Source organism: Varroa destructor, unplaced genomic scaffold (genome assembly GCF_002443255.2).
Source record: "Varroa destructor unplaced genomic scaffold, Vdes_3.0 BEIS01000006.1, whole genome shotgun sequence".
NCBI lineage: Eukaryota > Metazoa > Arthropoda > Arachnida > Mesostigmata > Varroidae > Varroa > Varroa destructor.
In genome coordinates this window covers 13,508,617-13,525,949 of record NW_019211459.1, presented here as the reverse complement: position 1 = coordinate 13,525,949, position 17,333 = coordinate 13,508,617, and the positions used below count along the sequence as shown (strand labels likewise).

At 38.9% G+C, this 17,333-nt stretch overlaps 1 protein-coding gene across 3 annotated transcripts in view; it reads left to right on the top strand.

Annotated features, from left to right (window-relative positions):
• LOC111252394 (metabotropic glutamate receptor 2-like) overlaps positions 1-17,333 on the top strand; it is a 185,847-nt gene that overhangs the window by 129,851 nt on the left and 38,663 nt on the right. The window contains exon 14 of one of the 3 annotated variants that reach the window (XM_022810204.2): positions 7,752-9,020. The exons of 1 other annotated variant lie outside the window; for it this stretch is intronic. In XM_022810204.2, the coding sequence (XP_022665939.1) occupies positions 7,752-7,993 (242 nt within the window). In that variant the 3' untranslated portion in view covers positions 7,994-9,020. Of the gene's footprint in view, positions 1-2,502; positions 2,810-7,751; positions 9,021-17,333 lie in introns of those variants that run through there. One more of the 3 variants, XM_022810206.2, reaches the window with a different exon arrangement.

Here is a 17,333-nt window from a genome sequence, read left to right as displayed (position 1 = left end):
GTGTGAGCAAACACAAAAAGACCCACCGTCAAAAATCCATGTAGTTTGTAAAATGCCATGGAACGTTACGTACAGGCAAGATCTGTACTGTGAGACAATTGGCGTCGGTAAGATTGGCTGCGAAGTCTTCTGAAGTCACTTGACAGCTAGGTCTAGTTCTTCCCACCCTTGTAAACAAAAGAAATTACTAGGTAACTATTACCTAATCACATATGGACAGATCACTCAAATTTTGTCCAGTGTCGTGCTTCAGGGGATTTGTTAAACCGGAAACCTGGTTTAAATCGGGTTCAGTCGACTTCAGCTAGTGTTTTTATGTTTCTTGCTTACTCGTAGAAAACAGCTATTATAGCGGAGCCTAGGAAGATACAAAATAATTAGCTTAGTTATGAATAATCAGCCGTCAAAGTAGGACTTTATTAATTTTTGATATTTATGAGGTTATGCTCTCTTGCATAAGCCAATACAGTAATTTTCTTTACTATGTTTCGTGTAGAACAAGTAGCTTTAGGCTAAATATAAGGTTCTGGAACCCCCCCCCCTATATCTCTAGTGTATATATATGTATCACATACACTATATATGTAAGTTGTATATGTATTATATACAATTCTAGTGTATTTTTTTTCTATTATGGTTTGGCGCGTCCTGTCTAGCGTATACAAACCGTCTCAGTATGTCTGCCTTTCACATCCAAGCGATTAATAATAGAAGTTGTTATCTGTAATAAACAAACTAAGTTGATAATATATGACTTCATGATTCATAGAACGCATGAATTAGAATAATAACATTCATAACAAAAGAACGATTCAGAACTTGTCAATTTTATTTTTTAGCTTTTTTTTTTTTAATTATTTAACTTTTGAAATTCACTTATCGTGACGTAAAAATGCAGGAACGCTCTGAGGGAAGGAATGTTCTAATACTTTAAAGGTTTACGGCACAGAAATATATGCCAATTTTCAACAACCCTTAGGTTATTTCACAGGGCTACATTCAGTTATTTTACCCTGTTGAGTTTTTGATGTATCCATATCAGATAATAATAGATCCTTTAACGAATTAGGCCCCTATCGACCTCATTTCAGTTTCAGCTATTAGGTAACATTTTAGGATAAAGTGATTGTACTGAAAACGAAATAATAAACGCTATCCGCTGCCAGCGCGGACAACCACAGTCTATGGCAGAAACCGCCGACGTCAGAGACATATGAATCGTTTTGTGGGTGCCAACGAAAAACAGGTGAAGGGACGTCGTCCTCAATCCTCTGCGATGTCTAAGCCTTGTTTAGTTGCGCTCAATTATAAGTCAGATTCGATTCTGTTAAGTTCGAAGGCAAAAAGGTCTGGTTTTTTAGCCGGATATCCTTTGCACGTGTGGAGAAAACGGAATGGAAAAGAAGGAGATTAAGGTGGATGGCCAAGTCTTTTTTAAAGTCCATTTTTAAATCCGGCTTAGCAACAGGCGAACGACAGATTCGATGGTTGTAAATAAGGAGCCGAGCTCAGACTACCTTGAAACTTTATCCGCTTGGGCCTCGACGGACAACGGTATAGAACCCGACTACGTTTCACTAACGGGCCACTGTTCGAACCTAAAAACGAGGACTCCTGCTTTAAAAGGGCATATTCTTTTTTCTTGGCATGTGCCTGTTTGTTTACGGTATGATGGCGAGTATTTGATTTCCCAAAAATGTCATGGACTAACTGCGTACTAACAATGGCTGATTTATTTATTCCTGCTTTTCGCGTGACAGTGTACAGTTTTTCGTGGTTCAAATTATACTGATTTTCAATCTATAATTTGTAAAAATTAGAGAGAAAATAGAAACGTATGTCCAGGAGCCTACTTGAAATCAAGAATTTATTTAATAAAAATTTTAGCATCTGAAGAAGAAACAGTCAAATTAAACTTATTGTATTGTTAATTCATGAACTTGGTATATAATCGTAGGCCTGTAGCGCCGATGATGTAAGAAGATATATATATGTATTTTATTTATACGTGAATAACAACGATTAATATATAAATTATGGAAGTACGAGAATAGAATGGCTACGCTCTCATTCAAACTTTTGCTGAGCGACCTCTAACATATATGATTTAGCGTTATCGTGGTAAAAAAAAAAAATTGCTTCGCTGTAATCTTTTTATTCAAGTGTCCTTCACTTGATGCTGTGCACAGATTTATGTTGATGGTCCTGTTTTTTTCAAGCTGTTCCCGGCGCGTAGGGCCCCTAGGATCCCACTAAATGTCAATCATGCGTGGAAGCCTGCCTTAACTCCAAGCTTATATGTACCTTTCGTAACTATCCATTCCTTTTTCTGCTTCACGTCACGAAGGGACATTTTTTCTCGCCACCCGCAACAATTGCTGTGTAGATTATTGTTGCCCGATACCAGCAAATACGCCGAAAGTAATTTAGAAGCTGTTTCTCTGTAACCTCTGTTCACTCCGTAAGCCAAGCGACCTTTCAATTTTTAATTAAATTTCACAGATTCCAGAGGGTCGACCATAGCGACGTGAATGCAGTTTACCTTCTCGGCTAGTTCACTAATGCTGACCTACTATCGTCCTTCAAAAGTGCCTTTTTGACGGTTCTCATCGAGTGTGGATAGCTGACCTCGGGCGGGCTGAATCCTGCAGCCTCAAGATGCCATTAATAAACTTTACTAATCATCTTCGAACAACTCCCTCAGGCATGGCGTAAATATTCCACGTTGCTACAGCAGCTTTCCGGCCTTGGCGAAGAGCAAGGGTGGGTAGATATCGACAAAACACTTTTTTCAACAAGAAGGTCTACCTGTTAAGCTTGAGGTAAGGGTAAACTACCGCCCATTACGCAATAAAACGACAATGGCTTTATGAGCCAGAAAGAAGTATGCAAATTTGTAAGACGAGTAGTTTAAGCACTCGTCGCTCCATTTGAAGTCTTTTTTTTAGCTGAACTGATGCAACGGATGTAGCGGAAATTCACGAGGGAAAAAGTTTTAACTGGACTAAATTACAATAACACAGCTAAATACGCTTTCGCTAAAAATGGCCTCGCTAGAAATGCGTGACGTTTCTCCCCGCACGGAAAATTTCATCCCACATGATGTTACTACTAATCTTAATTAATTTCATATTTTTTTCTGCAAATCCAAATAAAGTTTGGCTTCCCAACGATAAAAAGAACCTTTAGTTTTATGCCAAAGAAGTTGCAACTTGAAGTAATCATCGAGTGGCCATAAATATCAACGGATTCATTTGCTTCAAAATAATATTGGCAGAAAAAAGGAATTTAGTTTTGTGACTGTCAATATTTTCTGAAAAAGCCCACCGCTAAGTAGCGCGCACACCAGATACAGCATGACCGTTCGATTACGATATAAAAGCGCACCGAAATGCCCAGATTTTCGGCCGGGTGTGAATACTAAACGTGAACGTTTAACACGTGTACTTCGCGGTTATGCCCACGTAAATTTAGTTGCTCCTGTGCGTCAAGAAGGCCAGTTGGGGCACATATTATGCAAAAGTACATCTGTTCGTTTATATTGTTTATCTTCTTATAGTATTATGTCGTTTATACTGTATCCATCAAAACTATACTCGGTCCTTATGTTTAACAACCTTATGTGCTTTGGTGTAATAGCACAATTTCCATTTACCTAAGTCCCATTCAACATGCTCAATCGTAACAGCGAATTAATTCTAATGGTTAAGAGATTTTGCAAGATCAAAATATGCCGAGTCAAATGTCGAGTTATTTCGAGCTTTTCTGGTTTGAACACAGAAGCGTCGTGGAACATTTAGCATTGCTTATCATCATTACTTCATAAAGTCCAATAAAAAAAATGAGACGTTCAGAAATTTGCTGGTGGATAGTGGCGAAATTGATTCTAGGCATAGATCACCACATAAAAAAATCTATACGAATTAAACAGAAGTGGAATTGTTTTACCTTGCGAGAAGATAAGGCATTGTGTTTAACTTTGAAGCATCAGCGTGCTTCAAATATTCGGATTTCTACTATTCGATATTCATAAACATGATTATGATCTTTGCTCGGTTGCTGGTGTCACAACCGTACTTGCTAGTATTGTATCAGACGTACATCAATTGCAGAATCGTCAATTTCCAACGCAAACTATCGAGTGACATCTTTGAGACGATAAAGCGGTAAATTGATGTTGTTTTTCGAGCCGCATATTTAGCTCGTATTAAAAGGCCAGATCAGCTCGACGCTTAAAAGTCAAAGCACGAGGCGCTAACTCCGCTGACCCATGGGTTCAGCTTAGGTTCTCAGTAACGTTGCAGCCTACCGGTAGGACTTCGCTTGCTTCTATCGGGCCGAACAACGCCAATCGAAGTCGCTAATAGCTATAAGATTTAGTATGATCTGTAACGATTTTTCAAAGTAACGGCCCTTTTCTAAACAATAGCCTTCCTCTTATTCCCTTCACTATAGCTAGAGCAAACGATTGATTGCTTTTAAGCCTTTCGGCGGCCTTTTTAACACAGCACTGCCACGACAGAAGAGCACTATCGTCGGTTAGATACATGGACTAGGTGCAGATGGCAAAACATCAGGTCTGTGAACATACGTCCAGCATTCAAAACTTACGTCTGGAACGTCATGTCTCAGGAATGTAATTATTTTAGATTATATGGAAATTAGCGTTCACATATTTTTTTTTATTACACTAATGCACTTTCCATGTCGATCTAAGCTTGGGGGCTTATCACACCACAGACACTGTACATATTCTAGGAGAACTAAGGATGCTAGGTGTAGCGTGTCTTAAAGTATCAAAGAAAGCGCACCTATCCGTGTTGTATTAAGGAAAACACGTCCCATCTAGTCGATAAGTCCGACGTCCTTATGCTTATATATGTTAGATAAGAATTGACTCTGTGCTAAAATACAGACAAGTTATACATTGAATCAAGTGTTAATTATGGAGGAATTAACATTTCTTCTAATTCTAAATAATAATAATAATAAAATTTCTTCGAACGTTTAAGCGTCAGTAACGATTGGTAAAGCATTGAAATGTAGCAACTATTTTTGTTTCTCAAGCTCTCTAAACAATGGCGCCAAATTTGAACTTTCAAGTGTTAGTCAATCTTTCATAGTTTTCCTTACAAGTGATTTCATCATGTTTGTTCTAAACATGCATGTTTTCTTCAAGCGGCTTAAGATGCGCATCAGAATACTGGAGGTCACGATCAGTTTCAGCTTGAAATGACAAAAAAACCGCAATTAGGTGACCGTGTATCTAAATTTAGAGGGCTAATGATATAGTAGCGCCACAACGCGACGAAACAACAGCGTGTTGTTCTAACAATTAACTCCAGGCGCAAACTCTACAATCACATTCGAAGTGAGTAAAGTTCGAGAAAAAACATGGCAGACATAAACTAATTTGAGTAGGAAAAAATAGCGCGCCAGTAGGGACTAGCGTTTAGTTTGTATGCGTAATGTAAGAGATGAGCCAGTGCTTCACAAACTTCGAAAATGTGTGCGAACAAATAGTAAGCTTCATGATGACACGGTTCTTATAATAATAATCCGTCTGTCTGTCATACAGTAGTTACACAATAGCTCCTCCACAATACCGTTATTATTATTATCCAATTTCGAAGTCAGAATTACTTTATGTTCAACGGCAGTGGTCAGGTGATTACGTAGACGACGTACGCAGCCGACAAGCTCGTCTTTAACATTGACATATTTGTTGATATTTTGTTTGTATCAACATTATTTATATATATATATATATGTTTATAGAGTAGTTTTCATTTGTTCGCTCAATTTCCCTACCGCGACCGTGATTGCTTTTGCAAAATGGTTTTATTGCGCTTGCCAGATATGGACGAGTAGCGGTGCGCTTATATTAAAAATATCAAATTATTAGAAAAATCATTAAGTCTAAGTTTTTTCTAATTAAACCGGGAAGATAGTCGGGACGATAGAATAGTGAAGAAGGGACAAAATGACAATAGCGCTGTTCGAGGAAAAAGCATATGATTCTATTAAATTATTACATACGATGCTTTGCCAACTCGAAAGCTATAATTCGATCTGTTATGGAATGACATGCGTAATGAACATCATTTCATGGTCATGGTGTTTGTATAAGTGTGACCAGCGCATTTTGACGTTATCCCAATACTGTCCTTTGCGTAAGCAAAAGTCAAAAGCCGCCTTTAGGATGTATAATACATCCATTCATTTATAGTGTGGCGCAGCATAGAAAACTGAGGAAGGCACATCTATAGACGTCCAACAATACTCATCGACCACTAACTTGGCTCCTGTAAGGCTTAGACAAAAAGTCATTGGATTTCACGTAATAGAATAAAATCAAACACACTCTAAGAATTGACTAAAACGCTTTCTAACTCAAGAACGATTGCTAGATATTTGTGTGGGAACATGTACCCTATTACAAAGACCTAATAGGAATAATAAGTGACATTTATCACAAGCGTTCGCCTGAATATGGATTCTACTACTTTTGTCGGATTTGTTCGCATCGTGACAGCGCGATATATGGCAAAATCAAGACAACGACACCGATTTGTTGCCATTTTATTGTACTAAATGAGCTTCAATGAGCAGCGTAAGCCTATAGTGAGGGAGGAAGGACCAATTTTAGAAAGGCCAACAACGCGTTGCAGGCTAACGATGCGCGAAATAGGTAAGGGGTACGATAAGTACAGACAAAAAGATAACTGAAAGTAGCTGACTATTTTAGCAGACATGACTCAAAGCCAGACTTTTTAATGAGTGTAATTGTAAATTATATGGGTCTATTCTATGATGTAAAGACTTCGCCGATACTCGATAATTATACTTTCAATTAACATGACAAAGGCGAATTTAGATATTTTTGGGCATTACTTGCCTATCGGTAATCGCCTTTGTGAGATGGTTATACCTTCATCGCAATGGGTAAACAAACAACCGTGATTCTCTCGCCTGTATTTTGTTCCCGCTAACTGAAGTAACATGGGTCCATTCGATTGGAACTATCCGAACTTTCTACTTTTTTTCCTTAAAAAAAAAATTTGTGCAAGAAAAGTTGGCTTACCTAATTTCTTGGATCTGGCTAATTATTTTTACGGTTTACTCACCTTCTTAGCAGTTCTGTTTTTATGGCGGTTCATATATTCGAGCTTAGCTGCAAACCTATCAGAGCTACTGTTGCCCTTTCTCGGGATATCTGATTTAAAATATTGCAGCTTCCAGTAGAAGAATTCGGTTGTAAATAATCAGGAGTCGCCGATGATCGGAGAGATCTGTTCAGGTAAAAGATTAAGGCTCCCTCCTGTCCTCTATTCGAGTTTTGATCTGTATCGATGTTGGCTTACAGGAAAACTTGCGAAATCGGATCTCGTCTATTAGTAATTAGTAATTCTTGCTCAGCTAGTGTAGACTGTAGGATAAACCTTCTGCTCGTAAAGCGCTCAGACTTTTGCGCCAAAAAAACAACATTTATTCAGCAAAACCATATGATCTCAGTCATAAATCTGCATACGGTAGTTCGTAAAACTGTAGTGATCAATGATATGTAATTCTTACCTCTTTTTTTACCCCTGAAACGCTTCCACTCTGTTCGTATGTTCTTCTAAAATATATTGTTACTTTTGGTCATTGAATACAACAATATATTAAATCTGGTGCTAAATAGGGTGAAACGCTTATAGCCCTCATAATATTCTTTATTAAGGTATTACTATTCACTGTCTCCGTTTCAGTGGCACGTTTTGTTATTATTCAACTAGGCCCGCTAGATCAGCGGGAAAATTCGAAACCTGGAATACAGAAGCCGGCGAACGAGCATCTGGTGATGGCCTCAAAGCGAGGATATCATCAAAATTGTTGTGGATGTTATGGCAGAAAGATAACGGTCTTGGGACTTCTTGTCTTCTATGAATTTTACTTGCCTTCCAAAAACCCATACGAGACCATAAATTTGCCAAAGCCATCAGATAGTTAAAATGTCTACGTGAGCGTGGCAGAATGCGGAAAATGGTCGGCATAGAAATGAATAGTCTGCAGGTGTACTATTAGTAGCTCCGTAGTAGCGTAGTTAACCATTGCCTGCGATCGAGGTAGACACATAAACATAACTGTGAAAAACGGGCTGACAATTACAAGATTGTTTATCGTCATATTATCATTATTACGTTCCATTAGAGAGTTTAGATTTGTAGACGCTGTAAATTTTTTTGCCAAACCCCCTGTGGTAATTATCTCTAGTTATATAACAGACAGCTTATAATGCATATTACCATATAAGGTACAAGCACAAACTCTATCACAGGGCCTGAGTTGTTGAACTACTTTGAACAGCAGCATCGGCAAGAATTAGCAAAGAGAACCTAAGCCATTGAAGTCGTCTATTAAGTCTACGTGAGTAGATTCGACATGGTTAAATTTATGTATACTGCCATATACATATGTATATAATAGTATTTGTAGTAATAGTACCCAAAAAAAGGCTAAGAAAGAAAGCTGTTAGGCTAGCTATAGGACATAAGCGCCTGTATTATTTTAGTATCCTGACTTCGCGTGGCATCCTCTAGCTAACTCGTGGCAAAAAACATGGCTCGTGGTTCAACTCTGTGCCATACAAATATTCTACAAAGCTCGATATATGCTATATCTAAGCAATTTGATTATGTCACCGCTAATTTAATCAGGTACTCAACGTTAGATTCAAATTTAGAGAAAAATAAATCTCGAAACGAACAATCAGGGAAAAAGGCACCAGCATACTTTTCTCTTCGTAAGCGGCCTATGACATCAGGACGAAGAGAAATCGGTGCCGTAAAACATCTGGAGGTGCCACAAATAGACCTGTCGATTCGGACTTGTACACCTGATGCCCTAAAGAGCAAAAGATATGCTAAGACAGCGCTGACCAAAATCAGTATTTCTCGTTGATTTTTTATTGGATACTTACCCTACTGGATCTGAAGTACTTGTAAATAAACAGGCTTCCGTTTGTAGCAATTTTGTAATTGTACAACAATTTATTAAAGTATATACAAGTTTTTAAAAGAACATCTTCTTTAATATTTTGTTAACTAACGTATAGAATCGGACTCGGTTTTCGCCTTTCTCATTTCTTAATATTAACTTTACGTATTGGGACATGTATTAGATTTATACTTGGCTCGTACATTCTATTGAGCTCTATGGGATGTATTGCACGCGAGAAGACTTTGTAAGATTCAATGGGAATATCTAGCACTATAAGTTTGCATAACTATCTTTGGTTTAATAGGTTGCTTGAAGACTATCAATGTACTCGAATTAGTTGATCGCAGTATCAGCTTGAACGAATGCCCTATCCCCAGGTCCATGCCAGGAGCTAATGTATGATAGGTAAAAATAAAAGAGAGAAAATTACATTTTGTCATTAAGCTGCCTGTGCAACATAAGTAACCAGTATCTGAGTATAGAGTGAAGCCCATTTATTAGTAAACGTTTGAAAACTACTGTAAAAAAACCCGGCTAAAGGTTAGTAAACGACTTTAGAGTTCGGGAAGCCTATGTCTTTCTGTAAAAGATAGGCGTTCGCTCGCTTAACTTACTAAGGTAGAAAGAAGGCAAAATATTAAGCTTCGACTATTAAAGTTAGAGGGCGGCTGAAGTATCACGACGCATGATTTTGCCATAGAGCCCATCATTAGCGGGCGCCATCTCCGTTTTATCCGGATACCGTCACACAGCACACTTCCAGAGCAAAACGCACAACTTCAGCGTCATTCAGCGATCTTCTGTCGGTATGGAAACTATGGTGTTTTACGTGGACTCTAGCAGATAGTGTCCTCTAAAAATTCTAGAGCATGGCTACTATCCTCGTTGACGGAGCTATCGGTGCCTGTGAGACTGTAAAGTCGACGTTGAAAAGGGCCTAATTCTAGATAAAATAATACTTTTTGTCTATCATCACGAAAAGCGCTGTTGTTACACTGTCCGTTCTAACCTACGTTAAGTGGAGTTTTTGAACGATCGTCAACTATTATATATGTTACTTTATTTAAAAAAAAAAAGTTTACTTTTGTACAACTGGGCCACATGATATTGCATGATTTGCACGCTACGATTTTAACCAATTTTTTATCATCGATTGATACAGTTTTGCTGCATTCGATTGATCAATTCACAGGGAAGCAGTCAACGATGAAATTTTTACATTGACAAGACAAACTCAATTTTAAATTGGAATCTATCATCTTTTTATTGGCCAACAATTAGTCTCAAGGAGGCTGTTTCTATAGACAGAATTTTAGCTATACATTTACAAACAATGAATCCTCTGTGATACACCCGCGCCCAGTTTTAATGTCAGGAGGATCTTGTGAATTTTCAATAATAATCTATAGCACGGCATTAGCGCAGAACAGCGTTTATACGTTAACATAATAATAATAATAATAACGTGCACGGTAGTCGAAATTGATAGGCGAGAAAATACGAAGATGGCGCTAACGTAGTTCGGCCATTTTGGCTAACTTCATCACTTGCTCTGCAAGCCAGTCGCCTTCCAGTAGGCAATCTGGTCGAGTTAGCGGAATGGCGGAAGAGGCTCCAACTGAAAATAGCGACAAAGTAAATCTATTACTTTGCCATTTTGTAACACACGTGTCATCGTAAAGCGATACTATTACAACACTTCGATTGAAACAAAGAGCCCTGGAGATGACGTGTTGAACAAGATTCGAAACCTCATGTTGCGAGATCAAACAGTTATACCTAATGGATTATTCATACGACCTGTCATGATAGAAGGCAAAAAAAAACGAGCATTTATACCGTGCCTCGTTTGAGGCTAGGCCGAGACTCTCGGTACTCTTGAAACGTATATTCTTTCTAAACTTTGGAATAATGTCAGACTGCGTCCACGAACTACATCTAACTAGCATGCCTCTGTTCACATTGCTCTTCGCGCAAGGTAGTACAAGAAGACTATTAGGCTATCGTCGAGTTCTATACCGTCCTGGATGCGCAAAAGATCTTCATTTTATCTGATTCAGTTAAATAAATTCAGCATGCTGATCTAACGAGTGGTCACGTTCTGAGATTGGGTGGCTCATCACCATGCAGGATCTCATGGATCAGATCCAGCTACGTTTGACAGATGTTAGCCGCGATACGTGGTTAACGCATTGCCGCTACCTGGCTAGGATCTCACTTGACGCTGCCTGCCGTCATGCTGTTCGTTCGAGCACTTGCGGGGAAGTGTCAAAGTGGGAAACAATCGAGCAGGTCACAAGTCTGTAAACCACCCATATATGAAGTGATCGGTATTTAGCTTTGAAGCCATCGGGGTGAAAAACGGCGGCAGACTGTACAGTCGGTGCAATGATTTCGGTTGAGACGTGTGATGAAAAATACGCGTAGGAGTTTGTTTTTGTATCGCCCCGTAGTCTGGAAGTGTGCGCGGCTACTAATTAAATGCTTATTTGTACAATTCTTATTTTAGGCTTCAAAGCCACCTTTAAAATCGAGACTTTTTGTGACAGCGAACTTATTCGTTAGGCTGAATGGCCGATCAGCTATTCATGCATTCAAGCATTTTTTTCGGTATTTCCAATTAACTAGTCTTTATTTTGCTTCAACTTTATAAGGCCGTAACGGAAGAGATCAGTCGTACGCAAATTCAAAACAGATCTCTAGATTTTTTTTTCTCGATTATATTTCAGTACATTTTAATTGGTAGTCCATTTCGAAGCAATACCTGACAGTACAAAAATAGTTGCTCACACGACGAAAACCTGCAGTTTTCCTCAAAAACAGTCTAAAACTCACTTGTAGACTGCTTATGGAAGCGACCTGCATAGGGGGACGAACATCTGTGATAACGACGTACTTAGTACGTATCAATGATCTTCTTCACATCTTATTCAATTTATTTGGATATCATTTGCAGAGATTCAAAAACGATTGTAGTAGATTTTGTATCCGAAATGTGGTCTGGGTCTGAGCAGACAAGACCTTTATAAGGCCTCAATGTAACGAGATTGACCTTGATAATCCATTGCCCTATGCTGGTGCCGTAGCATCGAGATTTACCTGCGCAGGACAATGCAAACTAGTCAAGCGACCTTGTAAGTGCAGAGTTCAGCGAAGTTGATATAGCGAGCAATCTGGAGATAATGCATTTTTAATGGCTTTCGGATTTTCCAATACTACCCTAACGTCCTTTGCCGGACAAAGACTATGTAAGATGAAGAAGACCGTGCTGAACACCAAACGAGATTTACAAAGGATCCTATATTGGGGCTCGCTCAGTAATGAGAAAATCTTCTCATACTCTGCTGTACATTATTGAATTCCGCAACAAACATTTTAGACATCTGTGATATTCCTAAGACTTTTTTGTTTAGCCCATAAGGTTATGGTGGAATTCGTATTTGGTTAGGTTCATTCAACGAATTCGTTCAATTCTATGTGTTTTTAAGGATCTAAGCCTATATGGATCAAGTTAACCTGAACGTCGTGATATCATACATTTAATATTACATAAATTAATGAAGCGAGGTTGCCGTTTAGATGTCCGTAGATCATAACAATTTTCCAGTGGGGAGGTATATCTTTTTATCGATGAAAGTTTAAAATAGATGAAAATTCTTAATGTATGCAATAATAGATGGATCGAGCCAATCGATGTATACACTAAAGAAAAACGAAGTTGTTGTTTATCATCTTTCACTTGAAGTCCTAAAGTTAAAGTCAATTTTGTGTTATTGACCATGTACGCCATCATTTAGGACTTAATCAATATGTAAAAGTTATAATAATGAAGACAACAGGTGTCCTATCTCATCCGACAAAAATACAGCTTCTTCACGAAACTTCAACGTTTGAAGTTGGGCAAATTTTGGGGCGCATTTGACGACACTTAGAACGGTACGCTTATGTGCCAGCCCGCTCAAAATAAAACCGATAATTTTTTTATAAGTTTAATGTTCTTCCGTTTTGTGTGTTCATGCTTGATTTAAAAAATAGAATCGCTACGGAAATCAAATGATTTCCTTGTATTAGCACTCTTATACATCCCAAATACATACATTGGTCGGAGATATGGTGTTAAAGAAGCACACGCGACAGAACAATTGCAGAGTACAGATTTTTACGGAGCATTAGTGTGTCAGACCCTTAACAAACCTTATGAGCTAGTCAATATTAGGATGCTTAATAAAGCAGTCCACATAAATATGGTAGATCAATTTCTAATAGTCATCTGAGCAGGAATCATGTTATACAAAAAGTGATCTTCCTGAAACTGACCGTACGAAGTACATTAACATGGTGTTTATGTGAAGAGTGGTCCGATTACTAAATAAATAATAACGCTACAATGAATTACCAGCGAATGCGTTTTCTCTTTTGAGATCCGATTTCAGTGCTCCCTCAGTGATTACGAATGGGAGTCTGTTTGTATCGTTTTACTTCCTGTTATCGCTCGTAATTGCCCTTTATGCTTCTCGGATATGACGGAATCAAGACCGTTAAAAATATACAGTTAACTATATAATGATATAACGTAGATAGTAGTGCCTTCAAGTTGCCGGCTTTCATCGGTCACCTGATGTCTACGTATATATTTTATTCCTCTTTGATCGCTCGCCTCAGACCTATTTAGCCCTTACGGGCTTATCTGCCCTCGAGTGAAGTGCAGTGACGTCAGCTACGACTACTGTCGCGCCCTTACCAGTGGCACAGGGCCGGCACTTCAAATAACTCCAGTTGCGATAATCTCGTCGTCTAAATATCTGCAACAGAAAGCCGTATGATCCTTTAATAGTAATCGGGGTGGATGTGCATGAGCCTGTCGGACTTGGTCCTTTTTTCTCAGTGAATAATCGTAACTGTGTTTCGGAGGACAAGGAAAACGCGAAAGACTTTTAGTGCAGTTTTTTTCTAGGCAGTTTCTCTTGAATAGACAAAAAAAGGAGATGGTAACGGGTGTCAATAGTCGTATGCTAATGCAATCTAGGATAAGTGAAATTTATCTTAGGGAGTAATTTATTTAATCTTTGGGACATGTAATGGTTTGGATTCACACCCAGGCATTAAAACACGATTCGTTTAGTGCTGAAGGTAGCGGTCCGAGGGATCACCCAACGACGGTACCGAACGTAAGATCCGAAGAACTTAGGATAAATCCAGTGTAAAAACAACGAACAGCACAGAAACTAATTTAAAAATACAAAATGAACTACAATAGATTTTAGGAGCATACGAATAAATCAGCAACATATAAATACATGAAAATAATAAAAAAGCTCAATGGTGAATAAAAAAAGTTATAATAAACTTTGTGTTATAGGCCATCTAGACATAAATGTACAATAAGGTTTGTTCGAAGAACAATATATGTGCAGCAATCAGCTTCAAACAAAACCTAGGATAGAAGTCGCCATCCGTATTCCCAACGAAATAAGTTGTCCTACTCATGTTTTATTCTTAATTTTTCTGTAGGTTGCATGGATAACATTCCAGCTGTACTTCATTGCCTGATTACACCAAAAGCAAAAAGATAGAATCTTTTGCCCAGCCCAGAAGACATCGCACGGACAACGAACCGAATCACACGGATGGTGTGTAAAGCAAGATGCGTACATATTAGCATAAGACGATGCGATGTATAGCTATCTAGCTTTTCCTTAGCGGCTGGTCTGCGTTGGTGCTCAGCGTTAAATATTCTCTAAGGCAAGGATCTGCTTTAAGCTACTTGAATGATGAACCCGCCTGCCAATCAGGTTTACTCTTCACTACTCAGATGTTCTCTCTCTTCCTCCCTAGATCGTATCCCTTCTCGGGATATCGCAGTACTGCGTACTTCCATTTCATACCGTTGCATGGGCCCATACACCCGTCGTGTATGTCTCTTTCCCGGCGCGCAACAGCCTTTCCGCCATGACAGGTAGGAAGCCACCCAATTCTCCATCGAAGCGTCGATGGCGTCCTTTTCTCCCCGGTAGTGCGCAATGCGCAAAGTGCATATTCTAATTTGCGCCCTATCCCTTTCGATCGTTCGGGCCATTGACAACATTTAGCGCTGTTCAAGAGGCGAGTTTGGTTTGTCAAAGGGAACAGAAGCGATTTTGCTTGCAATTTTCGAGGAGGCATACGCATGAGTTGAATTTTGTGCTCGCAGAAAGCGACCGACCGATCGAGCTCTAATTACCTGTGTGCTTATTTGGTTGCACGAGGTATACACTGGTGAATATTTCTCTCTCAAAATGTAGCAAAGTGAACACCGATTATCTATTAGGTGAGAGCTTAACAATGTTGCAAAGTCTCGCTATCGTTGTCTCCAACATCGACCGAACGTCGGTGGCGCTGTTTGTTCGATGTTCAGCTTTATTACGTATTTCCGATGTATTTTAGCCCCTGTAGAGGGTAGCAGTGTCTCGGCTTATCGCGGGTCATCAATTGCCAGTGAACACAGTTAATTATCTATTGGATTTGAGCACACAGATATACTTATCTTTGGACATGTATTTCATCAACTTATGTCCGGAAACCTTTTTGTATGTATGTTTGTGAACATGTTTAGGGAGACTCTTTAGGTCTCAGGACTTCTTGAGCACTGGTTGAGTAAGGATTTTGTCGAAATGCAGTATTTGTGCAGATACAGGTTTTTTTGGCCCTGGTCCGAAGTGCATCTAAAATAAAACACTTCATTCTATTCATGCCGCGTAGAGATATTACCGACTATCTCGAAAGTCACGGTTTGCCTACTTTGACATATTTAAGAGGTCGTTCACAGAGTTTAAAAAAAATTCTTGTAGTTAGGATGTACATAATTTGAAAGATTTCTTCGGTGGTGTCAATAGAGACGATCACTGTTCCGAAATTTCTGGAGACCATTGGCCATAAAAAGGCAAACAGCAAAAAAAAAATTGAATCGGAAACGATTCTTTTATCCGAATCCTTCTGAATAGGTCCTCTTTTTGTAGTTCCGTCAATTTTTTCAAAAGATTTGCAGGAACGCTCTGAAAGATGAACAGCAGCTGCATTACGGAATTTAGCGGAATAGCTTTGTATTCCGAAAGGTATCGGGAGACTTGTAGCATCGCTTGTAAATTAAATATACTTACTTACATAGATAGTTTCGAATAAAGGAGGTCAAATAAAGAAATAGAAGAGATGTCTAGATGAAGACAACGAGGTCGCTGCAAAACTCGCTGGCGAGCATTATTAGCTAATCAAGGTGTAGTAAGCCAATACGGTAACACTTAAGGTAAATGGTTCTTCAAGAGGATTTGCGTAGAAAACTCGTGTGGTGAGGCAGAAATGCAGAACTGAGTTGTCATATGAATGGATAATGCAACGGATCATTAACAAGTAATATTTGCTCTCTGAAGGTCTTCGATAAACGTATGTTTTAACTAAGTAGATGACATTATACATACAAAAGAGTGAGCCCTTCCGTCTACTATATATCGATTAAAGAAAAAAATATCCCGTTACTGGATAACTGGCCGTTCTTTATTTCAACTGGGAACGCGTACTAATCATAATTTCTCTGCTAACCTGCCTACTCTGACCATTGCAATTGCGATACCGTAACTGCATGCAGCAAATCTAGCTACATATAACTTTAACGAATTCCCTGCTTGCATTTACATGTTGAAATTACCTCTAGTAAAGGAGAACGATCCTAAACTGCTGTCGTGGGCCTTGTGGCTGACAACTTATTTTTGTTCATCGCTAACCGCACCTGGTATTTTGATGGATAGGTAGAAGTGAGAGAGCAATCGTTCCGGTAATCTTTTTTGCGGGTCATTAGTGACTCGTTCTTATTACGGGCAGTCCAAGCGACTTCCAGGTTAATTAAGTAGAAAGCGTTAAACCTACAATTTGGTTGGCTCGACGCCGCTCACAAAGAACTTTGAGGAACTGTGATTTTATTTAGAGAATAGTAATCTCTGTTTCTGACCCTTACAAGGTTACGATTAAGTTTTCGTCGGCAGATGATACGTCGGCTGACACGCGTATACCGTCAGGTTACCCGAATAAGGAACAAAGATTTAGCGCATGCTATATCTGATATGTTTAAGAGATATGCAATGGATGTAGGTTGAATAAGTTAGCACAAAATGGGGTACAGGTAAGTCGACGCAATGACAGTGGTTGACTAATAGGCAATATCTTGTTATACTTATTCGTATTCTGGATTTTTTCGGCAGCGTATGAACGAAGTCTTTAACGTTCTACAATTTTTTGCAATAGAACCAGTTTTGTGCAAATGTCAAAACTAACTGTCGTAAAGAGGGCCGCCCTTGACGGGGATCAGAGGCTTGACCGATCAA